The sequence below is a fragment of the Orycteropus afer genome, unplaced genomic scaffold (assembly GCF_000298275.1).
Source record: "Orycteropus afer afer isolate SDZICR_OR568_19922 unplaced genomic scaffold, OryAfe1.0 scaffold00033, whole genome shotgun sequence".
Classification (NCBI taxonomy): Eukaryota; Metazoa; Chordata; class Mammalia; order Tubulidentata; family Orycteropodidae; genus Orycteropus; species Orycteropus afer.
In genome coordinates, this window is record NW_006921620.1 from 1,223,378 (window position 1) to 1,245,495 (window position 22,118).

Genomic DNA, 22,118 nt, shown 5'->3' on the forward strand with positions numbered 1-22,118 from the left:
ATATATCTTGGGAAAATTCTCAGACTTTTCTGCTGGATCTGGATCCTGCATCTAGCTCATCATTTCCAGTTTCTGGATTTGAACCGGTGTTATGCTGTATTTCCTGCTGATCTTGGGATTGCTGCTATCTTAGTTCTCTAGCACTGCTTTAAGAAAAATACCACAAGTGGATGGCTTTAACAAATGGCTTTCTTTTAACAAAGAAAAGTTTATTGTCTTACAGTTTAGGAGGCTAGAAGTCTGAATTCAGAGTGCCAGCTCTAGGGGAAGACTAGGCTATAAGTTTGAGTTCAGAGTGCTGGCTCTAGGGGTTGAGTGGCAGTCCCTTGACCTTGAGCTTCAGCTCAACCTTCCAGGCCCACTAGAGCAAGCTGGAGGCCTCTCCTGACTCACACAGCTACAGAGACTGACAAACTCAAGACTGGTGGGACAAATCCAAGATCAGGAGGTAAAATAGATTGCTGGCTCACAGGCTGCAAAGGCAACAGTCCCAAGATCAGTAGGCAACATGGCAGTGCACTAGTTCAAGTCCAGAAATTGGAGATGATGATGGGCCAAATGCAGGATCCAAAATGAGCAAAAGGCCAGAGACCTTTCCCTAAGCTTTTCCATATATACTGGAAGCATGTTACACCCCAAGGGCAACTTCCCTTCTACTGATTAGTTGCTCATGCAGATTCTACTATGGAAGTGATTACACCACATCCAGTCTCGACCTGGGGAATAACTACAGCATAACTATCAAGCCACTCAAAATCATGGCCAAGTCAAACTGACACACAACCTTAACTACCATAGTCTATCCCATGTCAAGTTTGCACCTAACATGGCTCTCCTCACCTAATATGATACAATTAACTCTGCTCCCTTGGCTTTTGGTGGCCCAATTCTCCTAGTCCATATGAATGGCACCCCTACCCCCTTTGGCCTGGCAGGCCCTGTTCTTCTGTCCCTCAGGCATGGCAACCCCGACCCCTCAGCTTTGGGCAGCAGATATGGCCTCATCCCACTGGCACTCATGTATGGCAGTCCAACACTCCAGAATTGAGTTGGTGAAGATCTAACTCTTGGACACCTAGGAGGCTGGAGCGATTCTACCCTTTGAAATTCCAGAGGCAAACGTCCTACCCTTTGAGACTGAGGCAGCCCTGCTTCTCATCTTGTTTCTTCAGCTGCTACATCCTGTTTCCTTGGTCTCACAAAGAGGCCACCCTGGCCTCTGCCCTGTTCCAGCAAGTATTACAAAGCTCTTCAGCTTTATCAATTAGTGCCTGGAGGCAACCCACTCTACCAGGAAATTTCCTGCCCAAAGGAACTCAACTTTCTTGCTCCTTGAGCTGGCAAGCCCACTGTTCTGTTTTGTGCCAGCATCTTGATTCTGCTGCTGCTGTCTCTCTGCCTGTCTCTCTGATGGTCTCTCCACTGTCTCTGTTGTAACAACTCTCCTCTCTTCCTTCTGAGCCAACACCAGAATTGCCTTTTATGTCCCTAATTCCACCAACAGTCTCTTCAAGGCAATCTAAGCCTTTCATCTTAAAATTCTTCTAGTCTCTATTCATTACCCAATTCCAAAACATCTTCCACATTTTGGGCATCTCTTAGAGCAATACCCCACTCCTGGTACCAAATTCTGTCTAAGTTCTCTAGTGCTGCTATAACAGAAATACCACAAGTGGATGGCTTTAACAAACAAATTTGTTATCTTATAGTTAAGAAGGCTAGAAGTCTGGATTCAGAGTGCTGGTTGTAGGGGAAGACTAGGCTAGAAGTCCAAGTTCAGAGTGCTGGCTGTAAGGGAAAACTGGGCTAGAAGTCCAAGTTCAGAGTGCTGGCTGTAAGGGAAGACTAGGCTAGATGTCTGAGCTCACAGTGCTGGCTCCAGGAGCTGGGTGGAGACCCTGGACCTCGGGCTTCAGTTCTGCCTTCCAGGCCCAATGGAGCAAGCTGAAGGATTCTTCTCACTCATGAAGCTACAGATTCTGATGAACTCAAGACTGGCAGGCAGTATAGCAGGCTTTCTGGCTGGTGAGGCTAACAAATCCAAGATCAGCAGGTAAAATAGGCAGACTGTTGGCTCACAGGCTATGAAGGCAACAATCCCAAGATTGGCAGGCAACACAGCAGGCACTGGTTCAAGTCCAGGAATTGGAGATGATGATGGGCCAAAAGCAGGATCCAAGATGAGCAAAAGGCCAGAGACCTTTCCCAAAGCTTTTCCATATAAACTGGAAGCAAGCCACACCCAAAGGGAAACTCCTCTTCAATTGGTTAGCTGCTCACAGCAGATTCTACTTTGGAGGTGATTATACCACAACCAATCTCATCATGGGGAATATTTACATCACAACTTCCAAGCCACTTAAAATCAGCCCCACCAAGTTGACATACATCCTTAACTACCATAGTTGCCTTTGCAGCCTGTGAGCCAACAATCTGCCATTTTACCTGCTAATCTTGGATTTGTCATCCTCTGAAGCCAGAAGCCTGGTAAAGTACCTGCTGATCTTGGGTTTGTCAGCCCCTGTAGCTGCATGTTGTTGTTGTTAGGTGCCGTCAAATCGTTTCCAACTCATAGCGACCCCATGCACAGCAGAATGAAACACCGCCCGATCCCGCACCAGCTGCACAATCCTTGCTATACTTGAGCCCATTGTTGCAGCCACCGTGTCAATCCATCTCATTGAAGGCCTTCCCCTCCTTCATTGTCCCTCCATTTTACCAAGCATGACATCCTTCTCCAGGGAATGGTCCATTCTTACAACATGACCAAAGTAGGTGAGACGAAGTCTGGCCATCCTCGCTTCCAAGGAGCATCTCGGCTGTACTTCCTCCAGGACAGATCTGTTAGTTCTTTTGGTAGTCCATGGTATCTTCAGCACTCTTCACCAGTGCCACAACTCAAAAGCATCAACTCTTCTTCAGTCTTCTTTATTCATTGTCCAGCTCTCACATGCATATGAAGTGACTGGAAATACTATGGCTTGTGTCAGGTGCAACTTAGTCCTCAAGGAGACATCCTTGCTCCTCACAACTTGAAAGAGTTCCTTCACAGCCAACCTGCCCAGTGCTACACGTCATCTAATGTCCTGACTGCTGCTTCCATTGGCCTCGATTGTAGAACCAAGCAACGTGAACTCTTTAACAACCTCAATCTTTTCTCCGTTTATTGTGATGCTGCTTATTGGTCCAGTTGTGAGGATTTTTGTCTTCTTTATATTGAGATGTAATCCATACTTCAGACTGTGTTCCTCAATCTTCATCAGTAAGTGCCTCAAGTCATCCTCACTTTCAGCAAGCAAAGTTGTATCATCAGTGTATCTCAGGTTGTTAATGATTCTTCCTCCAATCCTGATGCCACATTTTTCTTTATAGTCCAGCTTCTCTGATTATTTGCTCAGCATATAGATTGAATAAGTATGGGGAAAGATACAACCCTGATGCACTCCCTTCCTGATTTTAAACCATGCAGTGTCCCCTTGTTCTGTTCAAACAACAGCCTCCTGGTCAAGGTACAGGTTCCTCATGAGTACAATCAAGTGTTCGGAAATTCTCATTCTTCTCAATGTTATCCATAATTTGTCATGATCCACACTGCTGCATAAGTCAGGAGAAACCTCCAGCTTGATGTCTGACCCATAGACTTGGGACTTCCCAGCCTCTACAACTGTGTGGATATTATCCTATCACTGACAGCACTGTACTTCAAGAAAGATCTTGAAACATTCTTGTGATGATGAATGCCACACTATTCCTCTTCAATTTGTCATTCTTGGCATAGTAGATCATATGATTGTCTCATTCAAAACAGCCCACACTAGTCTATTTCAGCTCACTAATGCCTAGGATATCAATCTTTATGTGTTCTATTTCATTTTTGACAACTTGAAATTTTCCTACATTCATGCTTCATACATTCCATGTTCCAACTATTAGTGGATGTTTGCAGCTGTTTCTTCCCAATTTGAGTCATGCCACATCAGCAAATGGAGGTCCCAAAAGCTTTACTCCATCCACATTTTTAAGGTCAACTCTACTTTGAGGAGGCAGTTCTTTACCCAGTCATGCAAGGAAAGCTAGTTAATACTACTGTTATTCAAATTTATGCACTAATCACCAAGGTCAAAGATGAGGAAATTGAAGATTTTTACCAACTTCTGTTGTCTGAAATTGACCAAACATGCAATCAAGTTATTTCAATTATTACTGGTGATTGTAATGCAAAAGTTGGAGACAGGAGTCACTAGTCATGCTGGAGATCACATGACAGAATTTTGCAAGACCAGCAACTCATTCATTGCAAATACCTTTTTCTCAACAACATAAATGGTGGCTATACACACAGACTTGACCAGATGGAACATATAGGAATCAGATTGTGCAAAATCTGATTACGTCTGTGCAAAGAGGCAATGGAGAAGCTCAATATCGATAGCCAAAACAAGGCCAGGAGCTGACTGTAGAACAGACCATCAACTGCTCATATGCAAGTTCAAGGTGAAGTTGAACACAATTAAAATAAGTCCATGAGAGCCAAAATATGACCTTGGTTACATTCTTCCTGAATTTAGAGACCACCTAAGAATAGATTTGATGTATTGAACATCAACAACAGAAAACCAGACGAATTGTGGGATGACATCAAGAATATCATACATGAAGAAAGTAAAGGTCATTAAAAAGACAGTAAAGGAAGAAAAGATCAAAATGGATGTCAGAACAGACTCAGAAACCTGCTCCAGAATGGAGAGCAGGTAAAGCAAATGGAAGAAATGACAAGATAAAAGAGTTGAACAGAAGATTTCAAAGAGCAGCTTGAGAAGACAAAGACAATTATTCTAATGAAATGTATAAAGACCTGGAGTTAGCAAACCAAAAGGTAAGAAACACACTCAGCATTTCTCAAGCTAAAAGAACTGAAGAAAAAATTCAAGCCTTGAGTTGCAATATTGAATGATTCTATGGGTAAAATATTGAATAATTCAGAAAACACCAAAAGAAGATGGAAGGAATACACAGTCACTGTACATAAGAGAACTGGTTTATGTTCATCCATTTCAGGAGATGGCATAAGACCAGGAACCAATGGTACTGAAGGAAAAAATTGAAGCTACACTGAAGGAATTGTCAAAAAATGAGGCTCCAGGAATTGACAGGATACCCATTGAGATGTTTCAACAAACAGATGTTGTGCTGGAAGTACTTACTTATCTATGCCAAGAAATTTGGAAGACAGCTACCTAGCGAAGTGACAGGAAGAGAGCCATATTTGTACCCATTCCAAAGAAAGGTGATCCCAAAGAATGTGAAAATTATCAAATGTATCATTAATATCACATGCAAGTAAAATCTTGCTGAAGATAATTAAAATATGGTTGCAGCAATATATTGACAGAGAACTTCCAGAAATGCAAGCTGGATTCAGAAAGGACATGGAATGAGGGATACCATGGCTAAGAGATGGATTATGGCTAAGAGCAAAGAATACCAGAAAGATGTTTACTTGTGTTTTATTAACTATGCAAAGGAATTCAACTGTGTGGATCATAACGAATTATGGATAACATTAAGAAGAATGGGAATTCCAGAACACTTAATTGTGCTCTGGAGGAATTTGTACACAGACCAGGAGGCTGTCATTCAAACAGAACAAGGGGATACTGCATCGTTTAAAATCAGGAAAGGAGTGCATCAGGGTTGTATCCTTCCATCATACCTATTCAATTTTATGCTGAGCAAATTTTCTGAAAACCTGGATTATATGAAGAAGAATGTAGCATCAAGAAGGGAGGAAGATTAGAGGAAGGTGACACAACCTTGCTTGCTGAAAGTGAAGATGACTTAAAGCACTTACTGATGAAGATTAAAGACTATGGTCTGCAGTATGGAATACACATCAATATAAAGAAAATGAAAATCCTCACAACTGGACCAATAAGCAACATTATGATAAATGGAGAGAAGATTGAAGTTGTCAAAGATTTCATATTACTTGGTTCCACAATCAACACCAATGGAAGCAGCAGTGAAGAAACAAGAAGTCACATTGTACAGGGGCAAATCTGCTGCAAAAAACCTCTTTAAAGTGCTGAAGAGCAAAGATGTCTCTTTGAAGACTAAGATGTGCCTAACCCAAGCCATGGTGTTTTCAATTGTCTCGTATACATATGAAAGCTGGATAATGTATAAGGAAGACCAAAGAAGAGTTGATGCTTTTGAGTTGTGGTATTGGTGAAGAATACTGTAAGTATGATGGACTGCCAGAAGAATGAACAAATCTGTCCTGGAAGAAGTGCAGGCAGAATGCTTCTTGGGAGTGAGAATGGCTAGACTTCATCCATCTAATATGGTCATGTTGTAAGAAGGGACTATTCCCTGGAGAAGGATACCACACTTGGTAAAATGGAGGATTGCCGATAGAGGGGATGGCCATCAATGAGATGGACTGATACAGTGGTTGCAACAATGCGCTCAGGTATAGTAAGGATTATGAGACTGGTGCAGGACCAGGCAGTGTTTCGTTTTATTGTACATAGTGTTGCTATGAGTTGGAGCCAACTCACTGGCATCTAACAACAACAGCAACTGTTTGAACTACTTATTTGAGATAAATTTCTCTCTCTATTATATAAGCTTCACTGGTTTTGCTTCTCTAGAGAACATAGCTAAGACAGGTAGTATTGTCTAGGAAAAGTTTATGGAGTGACAAGAATAAAAAAGCAAAAATAATCCTTTTGCAACATCAACATTTCCAGGGGCAGGAAGAAGAGCCCAAGCAGTTCAAGAAGTAGTAAGAGAACCAACAGAATGGTTTAATTAAAACCAAAGGAGAGGTTTCCAAAAGAAAGAAAGACCATTAAGTGTCACATACTACAGAGGTCAAAAAGAATGAAAACTGAATTAAGCACTTAGGAGATCACTAAATGACTTGAGCAAAATAATGGAGAGAGAGAACCCAAATTTTAGTAAAGGTAAGGAAGTGAACACACTGAGTGTAAAATGTTCTCTCAAGAAGTTTTTTTTTTTTTTTCAAAGGGAAGCAAAAGATAGAGTGTAAAGACACTCTGTTGTTTTGTTGTTAGGTGCCATCGAGTTGGTTGGGACTTATACCAATCCTATGTACAACAGAAGGAAACACTGCCCAGTCCTGCACCATCCTCACAATCATTGATGTTTGAGCCCATTATTGTAGCCACTATGTCAATTTATCTCATTGAGGGTCTTCTTCTTTTCTGCTGAACCTCTACTTTACCAAGCTTGATGTTCTTCTCCAGGGACTGGTGCCTGCTGCTAACATGTCCAAAGCACATGAGAGGAAGTCTCACCATCCTCGCTGCTAAGAAGCATTCTGGCTGTACTTCTTTCAGGATTTCTTTATTCTTCTGGCAGTCCATGGTATATTCAATATTCTTCTCCAATACCATATATCAAAGGCATTGATTCTTCTCCACTCTTTCCTATTCATTATTCAGCTTTCATATATATATGAAGCAATTGAAAATATCACGGCTTGGTTCAGGTACACCTTAGTCTTTAAACTGACATCTTTGCTCTTTAACACTTTAAAGAGATCTTTTGTGGCAGATTTACCCAATGCAATACTCATATTGCAATGGGCAATGCCCATATTCCGTTGGGCAAATCTGTTGCAAAAGAAAGAAACTCTAGTGGCTCTATTTTTTGTCTCCTTCTCATGCTTTCTCTTGTTTTAATAAGAGTACCTGTCTTTTCCTTGGGTGAAACTGCTGGTGAGGCTGTCAATCATGTTACCTTGTCTTCTGTTGGGCCACAAGGATGGAACACAAAACCCAATCCTAGAGTATAGGGATTGATCAAGCATGAACACATGACTCAAGTGCAGCCAGTTAGAATGAACACTGATGTGCCAAACCTAACAGAGAAGACTATCTTTTTCTACTGAGGTTGCTAAACTGGGAAGATATGAGTTAGAAGTTTCTGGCCACATTCCTACCTGTTATGTGGGAAAATCTGTTAAAGAATGAATCTAATTGTCAAAAGGCATAGCTACAATACTGAAAGAAAGCCAGAGGTATGATAAGATCATTTGAGTCCCTGGATCTAGTCAAGATTAAATCCAGATTCCTGTCTGGACTTTTCCATTTACATGGGACAATCAGTTCCATTTTGTTTTTTCTGTAAAGTCACCTTAAGAAGAATTTCTGTCACTTGCAGTCAGAACTAGCTAAATGGGGACATGAAGTTGAAGAAGTAAGAGCCTTGAGCATATTTATATGCTGACAGGAAAGAAACAATAGAGAGGACAGGGTTAGTTCATGTCTCAAGGTTCTAGCGGAGGCAGGATTGGACAGGATGAAGATTATAGGTATAGAGATTAATCTTGGATGGGATAAGGGTAACTTTTTCCTTTAATATAGGCAGAGAGTTAACAATGGGTGTGATCAACTACTCTGAAAGGGATCACATTAGAAGGTACTAGATAGAGTGGGAGAAAAACGTGGAACAAAACTCAAAATCATAAAAAGGATGAGGCTTACTGGTTGGGTAGAGACTGGTGGAACCCCCAAGACTGGTCCTTAGTCACCCTTCAGAGCTGGAATTGAATTTATTCTCATGCCTCAATTTTTAGCCAAGCAATAGACAGATCTACAAGGTAAACAATAACACTAGGAAGGTATGTACTCCTTAGAAAAATCTACCATTTGAGACCAAAAGGGCAGCATTTGCCCAAGGACAAATTTCAGAAGGCAGGAAGGGTTAGAAGAGGAGGAGGAATGGAAGCAAGAAACACAGGGAGGAAGGGGTAGGAGTGATGTTACATTGAGGGGACTGAAGTCAATGACATGGAAAAAGAAAAGTATATGAGCTGTTGAATGGAAAGCTGATATGCTCTGTAAACTTTCATAAAAGTCACAATAAAAAGGTGGTGTTTTTTTTTTTTTTTAAAAAAAACAATGAGGAGTAGGAAGTTGAAAGAGTTTATATATATTCAATTTTCAATTTTCCACTGATAACTAAAAATAAATTTTAAGAGAAATGGCATTGGACTGGGAACTACTACTAGGCCTGCCATTAATTAGATATGTGATTTTGGGCAAGTCATATAATCTCTCAGAATCTTGGTTTCTTTTTGTGTAAAATGAGAAATCGCACAAAGGTCTCTTCCAATTTAAATTCTCAAATGATTTCTGACATTTTTTTCTCCTTCCTTTCTTCAAATTGGAATACAGATGATGAACATTGCCATTTTTTTCTTAAAACGTTCTCAAAAGCAGTATTTTAGTACATTACAAGCATGTTTCACTACCAAAGATTAGTGTATAAAAAGTACAATGAACATACCTAATTTCTAATAATAGTAGTACCAGATCTATGTTAAGAGCTTTACATACTTTATCCCATTTAATCATCAAAGCAATCCTAAAATACATTCAGGTGAAGAAATTGAGACAAAGTGGTTAAGTATACTATGAAAGTTTACACACCCATTAAAAGACAGAGCCAGGAGTTGAACTTAGACAGGACTTGAACCTAAATTCTGTGAACTTAACTACTACAGAGTATAACTTCTTCTTTAAAACAAACACACAAACAAAAGAGAGAAAAAAGTGACCCACTAATTAAAAAGGTATACAGTTGTCACTATACGGTTATTATTGGGAGTGAGGTATCTTTGTTGTTGTTATGGGCCGTCGAGTTGGACCCGACTCATAGCAACTTCTCCTTGGGTTTCTGAGGCGTTATCACTATGGAAGTAGATTGCCCAACCTTCCTTCCAAGGAGTGGCTGGTGGGTTTGAACCACCAGTCTTCCGGTTAGCAGTCAAAGCGCCTTAGGCATTATGTTACCAGAGATGAGACTTTTATGTCATAATATAATTTGGACTTAGAATATTAAGTGGAAAAGAAAGAAAAGCAGGAAAACTAAGTAAAGCCAACATAAAAATAAGCAAACGGAGGAACAAACTTTGTATGTAGAAGACAGGAAACAGTACCAGTACATGGAAGGAATAAGCGAAAGGGCTGTATAAGTTGAGAAAACCCAACCAAACTCACTGCCATCGAGTTGATTCGATTCACAGTGACCCCTCCTTGGGTTTCCAAGGCAGTATCACTACGGAAGTAGATTGCCCAACCTTCCTCCTGAAGAGTGGCTGGTGGGTTTGAACCGCCAGCCTTCTGATTAGCAGTCAAATGCCTTAGGCACTATGCCACCAGAGCTCCCATAAGTTGAAGAGAGATGAAAATAAGAGGGTTGACATTCATATATCTTCTATTCATGTTGTAATGATATTTATGTTTTGAATAAGTTGGTTAGTGCTTTGACGCTCTAGGTGAAATCAGGGGGCTTTTCTTTATTTTCTTCTGGGCCTACTGGCTGCCATGGTGTCACAAGAAGTTGTGGGTAGTTCAGGTCTTGCCTAAGATATTAAATTATGGCTAGGAAAGCATAAAGTGATAGCATGAAGGAAAGGGTAGCAACAGAAGCTAATTCTATGTACATAAAATTATGTTCAGAAAACCTCAAGCTTACCAATAACTCAATACCAAACTCACTGCAGGATTATTTCTCACATGTTTTAAAAGACTGGGTTGGCATGGCTATTAACAGCATGATCCAGGGAAATGATGCTATGAATGGCAAGATCCAGTGTAATAATGAATCAGGCAAATTGTTGAAGAATTTATATGTATTGTCTCATAAATTTAATGACAGTGACAGATACAAAGCAAATCTAAATTACCCATCAACTATACCCCACAACCTAAGCTATATTTTCATATAATCATAGATGTAAGAATCATAGGGTTAAGTACTGGAGAAATATTAAAGGTCACCTGATTCAATCCCTTCATTTTAAAGACAAGACTAAAGCCTAAAGAGGTTAAATAATTTCCCCAAGGTCACACAGCTGTTTTGGATAATTGCATTCATTTTATAAATATAAAAATCATTTAAAATAATTCTAAAGATGTATAAAAGTAAGAGTTCAGCATGTTAATACTTTGGATCCTAAAGGATCTCTTATTTTTTCAATTTTTCCTCACATTATCTTTTAAATTATAATAGTTCAACACTAAATGGGAAAGAGATTTTTTAAAAAATCTGTATCAGATATAGCAAGACCATCAGAAATAATAGACACAAGAATTTAAAATCAGTTCAATAACTGAAGAGAAAAATGTTGCCATGTTAATAAACATAATAATTTCAGATACTGGGTTTTTACTAACATTACTTGTCAATCTGAAGTAATGATAACTATATTCTTTCTCAAATCACGTATCTATGGCAATTCACCTTTGTTTTGATATTCAGATGGTTCTTGTTGATGAAATTTTTCACATATTTCATGCTGATCCCATTGATCCATTGTAGGTGATTCAAGTATGTTTGAATATTCTGACCTTTACAAACATAAATAAAACCATAAAAATGCCTAAGAAAATATTAAAATTAATTTGACTTTGAAGTCTCTATTCATACAAATGGAAAAATTGTTGGTCCACTCAACACTTCTCTGCTAAATTGTATCAACTGGGTTGTTGTTGTTGTTGTTGTTATGTGCCGTCGAGTCGGCCCCGACTCATAGCGACCCCTCCTTGGGTTTCCGAGGCAGTATCACTACGGAAGTAGGATTGCCCAACCTTCCTTCCGAGGAGTGGCTGGTGGGTATGAACCGCCAGCCGTCTGGTTAGCAGGCAAGTGTCTTAGGATAGAAATAGGTGTTTAATGGAAGCAGCCCATACTTAGCATCTTTACATGTCCCCAGTAGATACCTGCTATCTAGATATAAACTGAAAAACCTACTTTTAATGCTACTTTCATTTAGGTAACAAAAGCCAGGATCTCTAGAATAATGCTGGCATCTGTTCTCATTGGTTAGTACCTGTTCTGCATTGGTCATTAAATATATTGAAAGTCATCCCTATAGAAGAGCCTAATAGAATTATGTATACTATTACTTTCTAAGGAGCTCTGGTAGCATAGTGGCTAAAGCACTTGATTGCTAACCAGAAGGCTGGCGGTTCAAACCCACCAGCCACTCCTCGGAAGGAAGGTTGGGCAATCCTACTTCTGTAGTAATACTGCCTCGGAAACCCAAGGAGGGGTCACTATGAGTCTGGGCCGACTTGACGGCACATAACAACAACAACAACAACAATTACTTTCTAGGCATCATGCTATAGGGAAAGAACACTGATAATTAGGGCCTTCTGCTTACATACTAGAAGTATAAGCCTTGGTTTTTTGATCTATAAAATGTGATTTAAAAAGTTTCTCATGAGTCTGGTTAAGGTCAACAGAGATGACATACAAAAGTGCAATTTAAATAATAAAGTATTTTATAAATCTGAGATATTAAGAAGTGGGTCCCTGAATGGAAAAGGTCACACTTCACACACCAACATGAATTCCTTTTTCTAAGTATGCTCTTGTGAACTGGTAAGTTTAGAAGGCACAGAGAGCCTGAGGGGAAGACATAGGATGGCTAATTTCTCAGCAAAGAAATGATATAATAAATGTTAAAATATCTTTAACTACAGAGTTCTAAAAAAATTTAGGATATGAAAGAAAATGAAGCTCTTATGGTGCCATTGCCTTATTAAGGAACTAAATGATCACTGTGATTGAGGGCAGCCAGTGAGCAGCCTACCATGAATAAGTGATTATCTAGAGGAACAGGGAGTTTATGATGAAAATTTTACCTTAGATATTAACATATTTTGTACCTTGATACTCTGGGAAGGGAAGATTTTGGAGTAAAACCAAACTCTGTAAGATCCACACTTTGAGATTTATTCATCTGCATCTATTAATGAAAAAAATATATATATACAAGTTCCAATCTCAGTTTTACACCAACATATTTTAACAATTGAGCCAAAGAGCAAAATCCCTGCATGCAGATAAAGTCCAAAAATCAGTAAGAGAAAATCTGGCCAGTTCTCAACTGGAGTCTTCCTTCTCAGGCCTTTCTTCTTCTTCTTTTTTAATTGTTGTAAAGATATATATAATACAGCATTTGGCAATGCAAGGTTTTTCATGTGTACCATTTAGTGACATCAATTATATTAATCATGCTATGCAACCATCCTCAATAACTTGCCAAATTTCCCATCACCAAAACCAGAAACTCACTGCTTCCTAAACAATGACTCCCCACCCCTTCCTTCTCCCTCCTGCCCCTGGTAACCACTAATAAAACTCTGGGCTCTATACGTTTGCCACTGTCTCTATTCACTCTTGAATGTTGGGATTCCTCATAGGTCTTCACTAGGTCTTCTCTTTCTCTATACAATCTCAAACAAAGATCTCATTTATTCCTGTGGCTTCAAATACATCTACATGTGAATGACTCAAATTTGTATCTCTAGCTAAGCTCTCTCCTGGTTGTCAGAGAGTTATAGCCAAATGTCTGTAGAGCATTTCTACCTAGACATCTTGTAGGCCTCTAAATTCAACGATTTCCCAACTGAACTTACCGTGTCTCTATTCTCCCATGGGATTTTCCTTTAGAGTTCTTAACCTGGTGAAGCCCTCTCAAGCAAGAGAGCTGGGCATCATCTTGGGCTATTCCTTCTACCTTATCTCTTATAATCAATTAAGTATGAAGACATTCGTACTTAATGCTACCTCTGATAAACTTCTTAACCCCAGCTACTTCTATCCATTATTCTGCTACGCCATTCCATTTTTTGACATTGTCCTAGTCTAGGCCATTATCTTGCTTCAATTATTGCAAAAAAACATCTAATGACCCTCTATGCTCCTATTCTATCATCCTGTAATCCATTCTCCACATTGTAACCAGAGTAAACTTTATAAAATGCAATTCTGATCATGTTGCTGCCTAAAGCTTTTCAGTGGATTCCCAACACTTTTAGGAGAAAGTCCAAACCCTTAAAATAGCAAAAAGTTCATGAGCTAGCTCTTGCTTATCTATTCAGCTTCATCTCTCTCCACTACCCTACTTATACCTGAACTCTAGACAGACTGTATTATTTAGTTCTTTTAAAGATTTTCTTCTATTCTCCTTCTATTTCTTGCACTCTCTCTCTCTTTTTCTGTCTCTCTCTCTCTCTCCCTCTCTCTCCCTCTGTCTCTCTATCTTTCTCTCTCTCTCTCTCTCTCTCTCACACACACACACACACACACACACACACACAAAATCTCTGGACATCTGTACATTCTCTATGTATGGAATACTTTCCCATCCCTGCTTACTACCATCCTGCTGCCCCTCCATACTTGACTGTACTTCCTTCAGGTCTCAATCATGTCTGCTAGGAAGCCCTGGCCCATTAAATATGGATTCAGTACATTTTCTCTCAAAATCCAAGCATCTTGTATTCTGTTGCCACAGAATCACTTATCATTCTATAGTGAAAAGGCCTGTTCATGTATTTTATCTTTCACTTCACTGTTATCTTTATGAATTGAGACTAAAATTGTCTTATTTATCACTGTATCTTAGCACCTATCATAGTGCTCAGCATATTGTTGGTGATCAGTGAATATGGAAGTATGGAAGGAAGGAAGAGAAGAAAGGAAGGGGAAGAAGGGAGGGAGGGAAAGGGCTACTTAAAAAAAAATCTCAGAGAAGGTGGTGACCATTTCAAACTTCATCCTCTCCCTGTTTCTTAACATTCCCTTTGTTTTAGTTTCATGAGTTACAATCTTCATTCCTACAAAAGTTCTAGAGAAGAAATGGGCACTTCTTGGTTTTGTTCTGGCCTGATTAACTATTTTGCCCTGGACATGATGCCTGAGGCTTAGGATAAATGTCTATCCTGGTGGTGTAGTGCCTAAGGCATTTGACTGCTAACCAGAAGGCTGGCAATTCAAACCCACCAGCCACTCCTTGGAAGGAAGGTTGAGCAATCTATTTCTGTACTGATACTGCCTCGGAAACCCAAAGAGGGGTCGCTATGAGTTGGATCCAACTCCACGGCAGTGTGTTTGTTTTTTTTGTTTGTTTATCAACCAATAGCAACTACCATTTCTTCATCACTTGGTTCATGTTCAGTACTTATCTAGGTGCATGAATCAGCATCAACTTCAGACTTTTCAGCCCAGCACTAATGGAGCCAAGAAAAGGGCAAGACCAAGCCAAGCTACATGTCCCTCTCTTTTTCCCACTTCTCTGGTTGAAAAAAAAAAAGCTGAGGGCAGAGTTCCTATGTTCCAAAGTAGATAAATAAGTTGATTATTTGGAACTAAAAATGTCTTATCCTTCTGAAACAGTATTATGAATAATAGTCATATTCATAGTTAAGCCCAAAGTAATTCTGAAGTATACTATAGATACCTAATTGATAGACAGAACAAAAGAATACCCATATACATTTGATTATAGCTCAAAAGGACAAGTGCTATCAAAACTAACCTTGAGACGTTTAACTGGAGGAAGAGATGAAACAGCATTCCTGTTTCTTAAATCAGACAAATATGAAGAAATTGTTGGCTCTTTCATTTCTGACTTCAGTGCAACTCCAATTTTACCTATGAAAAAAAAAATTAGATTCTTTAAACTTTAGGTACTGTTCATATAGAGCCAAATTTCTTCAAATCTAATATTTACTTTCTTTTTTTCACGTTGCCCACAAAAGGAAGAAAATTACTTGAGGGTTGTAAAACGCATATATAAATATCATACATCAATAATTAAGACGTTATTACTATTCATCAAAGTCTTTTCCATTTTCAAAGCCTGAAATAAGCTTGTTTTATGGAACTCACAGCAGTCATGTCCACAGGTACGTTTATTTTTACAGTGATGATTACATTCTCGATTTCCCAGCTTTTTGCAGGCAGTCATTCCTAAATACAAGAAAAATAAGCCTGGTTGTTAGTTACTACATCTACTACTGTGACATTGATATAATTTATTTGTATCTAGTCTCTTTCCTTTCAGAATGTACAAAAAGATTATAATTTCCTTGCTTCCTTAAATGTTAGCCCATTTAATATATAATTTATAAAAAAAAAAAAATTCTGACAGCAGTCCCTGCCCCATTATTAGCCTCATCCCAGCTTTTCACAAGAAATAGTTAGCTACCTATAAGCTTCTCACAACCATTATGGTAGTATAAATAAATATGGCAGAATATCAATAATGTATTCTGAAGGAGATGAGAATGAGGATGGGGTTTTGAAACATTTCTGCTGCTTTATACTGAAGTCTGAAGAACCAGGAAAGAAGCAAACATCATGGCATTTTCATGGCACCACAGACAGCAGTTAGTAGATAAGACTCCATACATATACAATAGATTTGAGAAGAAAGTGCTTTAGAGATACAAGAAATTTGCTATATGAAGGAGAGATTGCTTCCAACTTGATTCCTCTAAGTTAAAATGAATATATCCAAATATATAATCATTTATTATATTTAGCTGTGGCTATAAAACTGCTTAGCTGTTGTCAAGCACTGACTCCTCAAAGACAAAGTGACCCACCAGTCATGCCATCTGGCCCCTCCAGTTCAGTGTGGTTTTGTGGGATTAGGAATGTAAGCAGCTAACACTATGCTGATCTTGCTTTGTTATCTGTCGATATAATATAATAATAATAATTTACATATATGTAAAATAAACTGTCGATTCAAACCCACCAACCACTCTTTGGAAGGTTAGGAAATCTACTTCTGTAACTGCCTCGGAAACTCAAGGAGGGGTCGCTATGAGTTGGGTCCGACTTGAAGGCAGTGAGTTTGGTGTTGGTTTTTTTAAATCCATTTGGACCCTTTGTGCCTTCACCAGCCTAATCTATGGAAGTGAGAAAAGACCACCTAGCAGCTACTACTGCACTGCTGTTTAGGGACTGCTTGACCATGTGATGTTGTTGTTGTTGTTATTTGCCATCGAGTCGGCCCCGACTCATAGCGACCCCTCCTTGGGTTTCCGAGGTGGTATCACTACGGAAGTAGGAATGCCCAACCTTCCTTCCGAGGAGTGGCTGGTGGGTTTGAACCGCCAGCCTTCTGGTTAGCAGTCAAGTGCCTTAGGCACTATGCTACCAGAGCTCCTTGACCATGTGATGGTAGATGTTAATGATCTGGATCATTTATTCTAAAAACAGAGAAACTACTGAAGTGTTTTAAGCAAAGAAGTGACATAATCAGGTTTGCATTAAAAAGAAAATCACACTATGAAGTGTAACAAAGAATGGATGCAAGAAAACAATTTAAGAGCTACTATAGTAGTCCAGGCAAGAAAATGATGGTAGCTCAGTCTAGCATGGTTGTGGTAGTAGAATTAGAGGTGGTGAGTTTAATCCGCCAGCTGTTTGGTGAGCAGCCACATGCTTTAACCACTGCACCACCAATCTCCATTTCACAGATAAAATTAATACAAAGGTTAACTAATATGCCCCTGACTAAACAATTAATAAGTAGCAAATTTGAGATTCTAATTCAGGTAGCCTAATTCCAGAGCTTGATCTCTTAACCATTCTGCCTTGCTAGTTATACTAGCTATCTTTTCACCTCCAAAGAATTCATTTAATTTAGAGAAGGAACCTCTATTTTTGTTTTCGTGAGTAGACTTAGAGGAAATGTCTTGCAGGTTGCTGTTTTGAAAAAAGGGCTAAATCAGTTGCCCTTGATTCTGACTATGGTTACGTTACCCTGGGTGTCGGAGTACACCTGTGCTCTATAGGGTTTTCTCTGGCTGACTTTTCAGAAGTGGATCACTATGCCTTTCTTTCAAAGTGTCTGTGTCTCTGTGTGGACTCAAACTTCAACCTTTTGGTTAGCAGCCAAGAGTGCTAACCAACCACAGTGGGTAATTTCAGTAATATAGGATAAAAAAAAAAAAAACAACCCATTGCCGTCGAGTTGAATCCAACTCATAGTGACCCCTCCTTGAGTTTCTGAGGCAGTATCGCAACAAAAGTAGATTGCCCAACCTTCCTTCCAAGGAGTGGCTGATGGGTTTGAACCTCTAGCCTTTTGGTTAGTAGTCAAATGCCTTAGGCACTCCACCACCTGAACTCCTAATATGGGATAAGGATTTGCCTTTGTCTCTCAATCTGAGATTTCTACAAAGATGCATTTCTAGACATAACCACAAGATGGTGCACAGTGACTATGTACATTTGCTCTCCATGATGAAAACTCCCTAGGATCTGGGAATCTTCTGGAGATTTTGAGGGCTCTCAAAAATTTCAAAGGAGAGTTGGCAAATCTAATTTAGTTACAAGAACTGTAAATAAGTTTGTTCAAAATATAGCACACAGATATTATCCAAATGACAAAAACTTTGGACTGTATTTGTTAGAAATGGTTCTTAGAAAATGTAAGAGCTCCTTCTCTCCCTACATCCTTAGAATTGTCTGAGTTTGTCTTTTTAACAAATACATGTTCACAGAAATTGATAACTAGAAGAATAGAGTTCTTAGAGAAAATTAAACTATTTCTCTGGTAGTGTAGTGCCTAAGGCATTTGACTCCTACCAGAAGGCTGGCAGTTCAAATCCACCAGCCACTCCTTGGAAGGAAGGTTGGGCAATCTACTTCCATAGCGATACCGCTTTGGAAACCCAAGGGTGGGTCGCTATGAGTATACTTCAAAGTTAACAGATCCCACACTCATAATAAGGAGCTCTGGTAGCATAGTGCCTAAGGCACCTGACTGCTAACCAGAGGGCTGGTGGTTCAAACCCACTAGCCAGTCCTTGGAAGGAAGATGAGGCAATCTACTTCTGTAGTGATACTGCCTCGGAAACCCAAGGAGGGGTTGCTATGAGTCTGACTCGACGGCACATAACAAGAATGCTCAGAATATATTTACCTAGATTTGGCACATATTATATTAATTTATATGTTTTAAAGTTCCAGTTCTAAGTATTTAAAGTAAATTTATTAATGACACCAAATAGAAATACATTAAATTAAATATTTAAAATCATTTTAACAGGGTCAATAATGGCTGGTAGGACAAGGGGTTAGTTGCTTTAAAAAAAAAAAAAAAAAAGACCTGCGATTGGGAGGAGGAGAGAAAGGAGAGGCTAACAGCACATGTCTTGGCACACTTAGCCTCATAACATCCTACTTACAAATTCAAGTTATTTGATCTGTGTAAAAACTACTGGAGTTGATGTTTCTAAAAGAATATTACTTTGACATTTGCAGTTCCTGATTTATGCTAATCATAGATTTATTCACTTGATATTTTTACTGTTTTTTATTAAATGATAAGAGACATTTTTTAATTTTTCCCTCAAATGTTATACTACCATTTTATTACTTATTTATGAAGAAAAAGATTACACTGGTGATCCATGAATTTGCAATTTAATGCACATACCAGACACTACTATTGAAAAAAAACTAGAATTGCCTTTGACTAGTATTTAAATGTGCACACTTCCAATGTGCTTGAGCACTGGTTTTATCCTTGCACATTCTTCCAAGTACATTAAATTTTCATACTGAGAATGGCATAGTAAATGCAAATGAATTTATTAATGTCAAATCATGTTTTTTCAAATTAAGCTAATTATTGAGGATGCATTTAAGATAAGAAGTTTGAATATCTATACTTTATATATAAGTAGTAACTAACCTGACAAATAATTTTGGTTTTTACAACTAAAAAAGGGTATACTTTTCACATTGCCATATTTTAAAAGTAAAAGGTTTCTTTTTTTTTTTTTTTTTTTCAATTGAAACATTATTCCTTGGAATTATAACCATATATGAGAAGCTGTAGGTAAAATAATGTTTTCACAGTAATGTTTTTGTTGTTAGGTGCCATCAAGTCAGATCTGACTCAGTGATCCCGTGTACAGAAACACTGCCCAGTCCTGCACCATTCTCACAATCATTGCTACATTTGACCCCACTGTTGTAGCCACCGTGTCAATCCATCTTTCATCTTATTGAGGGCCATCCTCTCTCTGTAAACTACTTTACAAAGGATAATGTCCTCCAGGGACATGAGACAAAGTCCTGCTATCCTCACCTATAAGGAAATTCTGGCTGTTCTTCTTCCAAGACAGATCTGTTCATTCTTCTGGCAGTCCATAGTATATTCAATATTCTTCGCTGACACCATTATGCAAAGGCATCAATTCTTCACTCTTCCTTATTCATTGTCCAGCTTTCACATGCATATGAGGTGATTGAAAATAGTATGGATTGGGTCAAGCATACCTTAGTCCTCAAAGTGATATTTCTGCTTTCTAACAGTTTAGATATCTTTTGCAGCACATTTGCCCAATACATTATGTCATTTGACTTCTTAACTGCTGCTTCTGTAGGTGTTGATTATGGATCCAAGTAAAACAAAATCCTTGAAAACTTCAATATTTTCTCTGTTAATTCAGAAGCTGCTTATTGGTCTGGTTGTAAGGATTTTCGTTATATGTTGAGGCATAAAACATGCCATAGGCTGTAGTCTTTGATGTTTATCAAAAAGTGCTTCAAATCTTCTTCTCTTTCAGCAAGCAAACTTGTGTTACCTGCATCTCACAGGTTGTTAATGATTCTTCCTCCAATCCTGATCCCACGTTCTTTTTATATAATCCAGCTTCTCACAGATTATTTGCTCAGCATACAGACTGAATAAGCATGGTGAAAGGATACAACCCCACACATACCTTTCCCAATTTTAAACCATGCAGTACCCTCTTGTTTTGTTCAAAAGACTGCCTTTTGTTCTATGCACAGGTTCCTCATGAGCATAATTAAGTGTTCTGGAATTCCCACTCTGTGAAATGTTATCCATAATTTGTCATAATCCACACAGTCAAATGCCTTTGCATAGTCAATAAAACACACGTAAAAATCTTTCTGGTATTCTTTGCTTTCAGCCAGGATCCGCCTGACATCAGCATTGATATCCATCATGCTACGTCCTCTTCTGAATCTGGATTGAATTTCTGGCAGCTCCCTATCCATGTACTGCTGCAACCATTTTTGAATTATCTTTAGTTACAGGCATAAAAATAATTTCAATTGTATTCTGTCACTAAGGTACATATTTTTGTTCTTACATATAGCCCAGTAATTTGATAATAGACAATATTATAACATTTGTTGAACTTGCAAGCACATTTGGAAACTATAATTTAGCAACTATATTCTCTGAACTATCAATTCTATCAACACCATCTCTGAAATATCAGTTCACATCATTTAGTAACATGATCTGACAAGAGATCAGAACAGCTAAAATTTGGATTATTTTCAGAAAACTTTTTGCTGTAACATGCTTAATAGAGCTAATCTATGGCCTTTCTTTGCATTAGTCACTGAGAAAGAAAATGCAGATACTGTGCTTTATTTATAGGTATAATTGTGTGCCTTTAATATGGATATATGAATTTGCATACAAGAATAGAATTGGACAATTAGGGATGTTTGTAAGTTCAGGAATTTGGTGTAACAGTGTATTAAAAAAAAAAAAAAAAAAACACCTCACTACCGTCAAGTCTATTCAACTCATAACGACGCCTCCTTGGGTGTCAGGTGTCATCTCTATGGGAGTAGATTGCCCAATCTTCCTTCCAAGGAGTGGTTGGCGGTTTGAACCACCAGCCTTCTGGTTAGTGGTTACATGGCTTAGGCACTATATGTATGTAAAAGACGTGTGTGTGTTTAACAGAATATTATTTCTCTGATAGAATCATTTATCTGTTTTCCACAAAAGTATGCTGAGTATGTAGGGGAACTTCACCCTTATAAAAGGCAGACACTAGTAGGAAGTACTACAGATTTTCCCAACTTTTCACTAGAGTTGCAAATAACAGAAACAATTCAAACTATTTTAAACAAAAAACAGGGCAATGTATTACATGTATACAGATATTTCACAGAATCAAAAAGCAGCAATGCGGCTAGGTTTCAGGAGGGACTGGAATCAGGAGGGACTGGAATCAGGAAATAGAAAGTCATCACAAACCCAGTTCTGTATTCTCATATTTGCTTCTCTCTGTACCTCTGATTCTTCTCTTCTACAGTCTAGCTATCTTTGATTCCTTCTTAATGTCATAAAAGATAGCCACTGACAACTCTGAGTTTTCATTATCTTGTTGTTGTTGTTGTTATGTGCCGTCGAGTCGGCCCCGACTCACAGCGACCCCTCCTTGGGTTTCCGAGGCAGCATCACTACGGAAGTAGGATTGCCCAACCTT

The 22,118-nt window shown here is 38.7% G+C and overlaps 1 protein-coding gene across 1 annotated transcript in view; it reads right to left on the reverse strand.

Moving 5' to 3' along the window:
* HFM1 (helicase for meiosis 1) overlaps nucleotides 1–22,118 on the reverse strand; it is a 116,901-nt gene that overhangs the window by 15,374 nt on the left and 79,409 nt on the right. The window contains exons 30-33 of the mRNA XM_007936041.2: nucleotides 15,721–15,801; nucleotides 15,368–15,483; nucleotides 12,711–12,790; nucleotides 11,278–11,384 (exon numbers count right to left, since the gene is read on the reverse strand). Coding sequence (XP_007934232.1) covers nucleotides 11,278–11,384; nucleotides 12,711–12,790; nucleotides 15,368–15,483; nucleotides 15,721–15,801 — 384 coding nt within the window. The remainder of the gene's footprint in view (nucleotides 1–11,277; nucleotides 11,385–12,710; nucleotides 12,791–15,367; nucleotides 15,484–15,720; nucleotides 15,802–22,118) is intronic.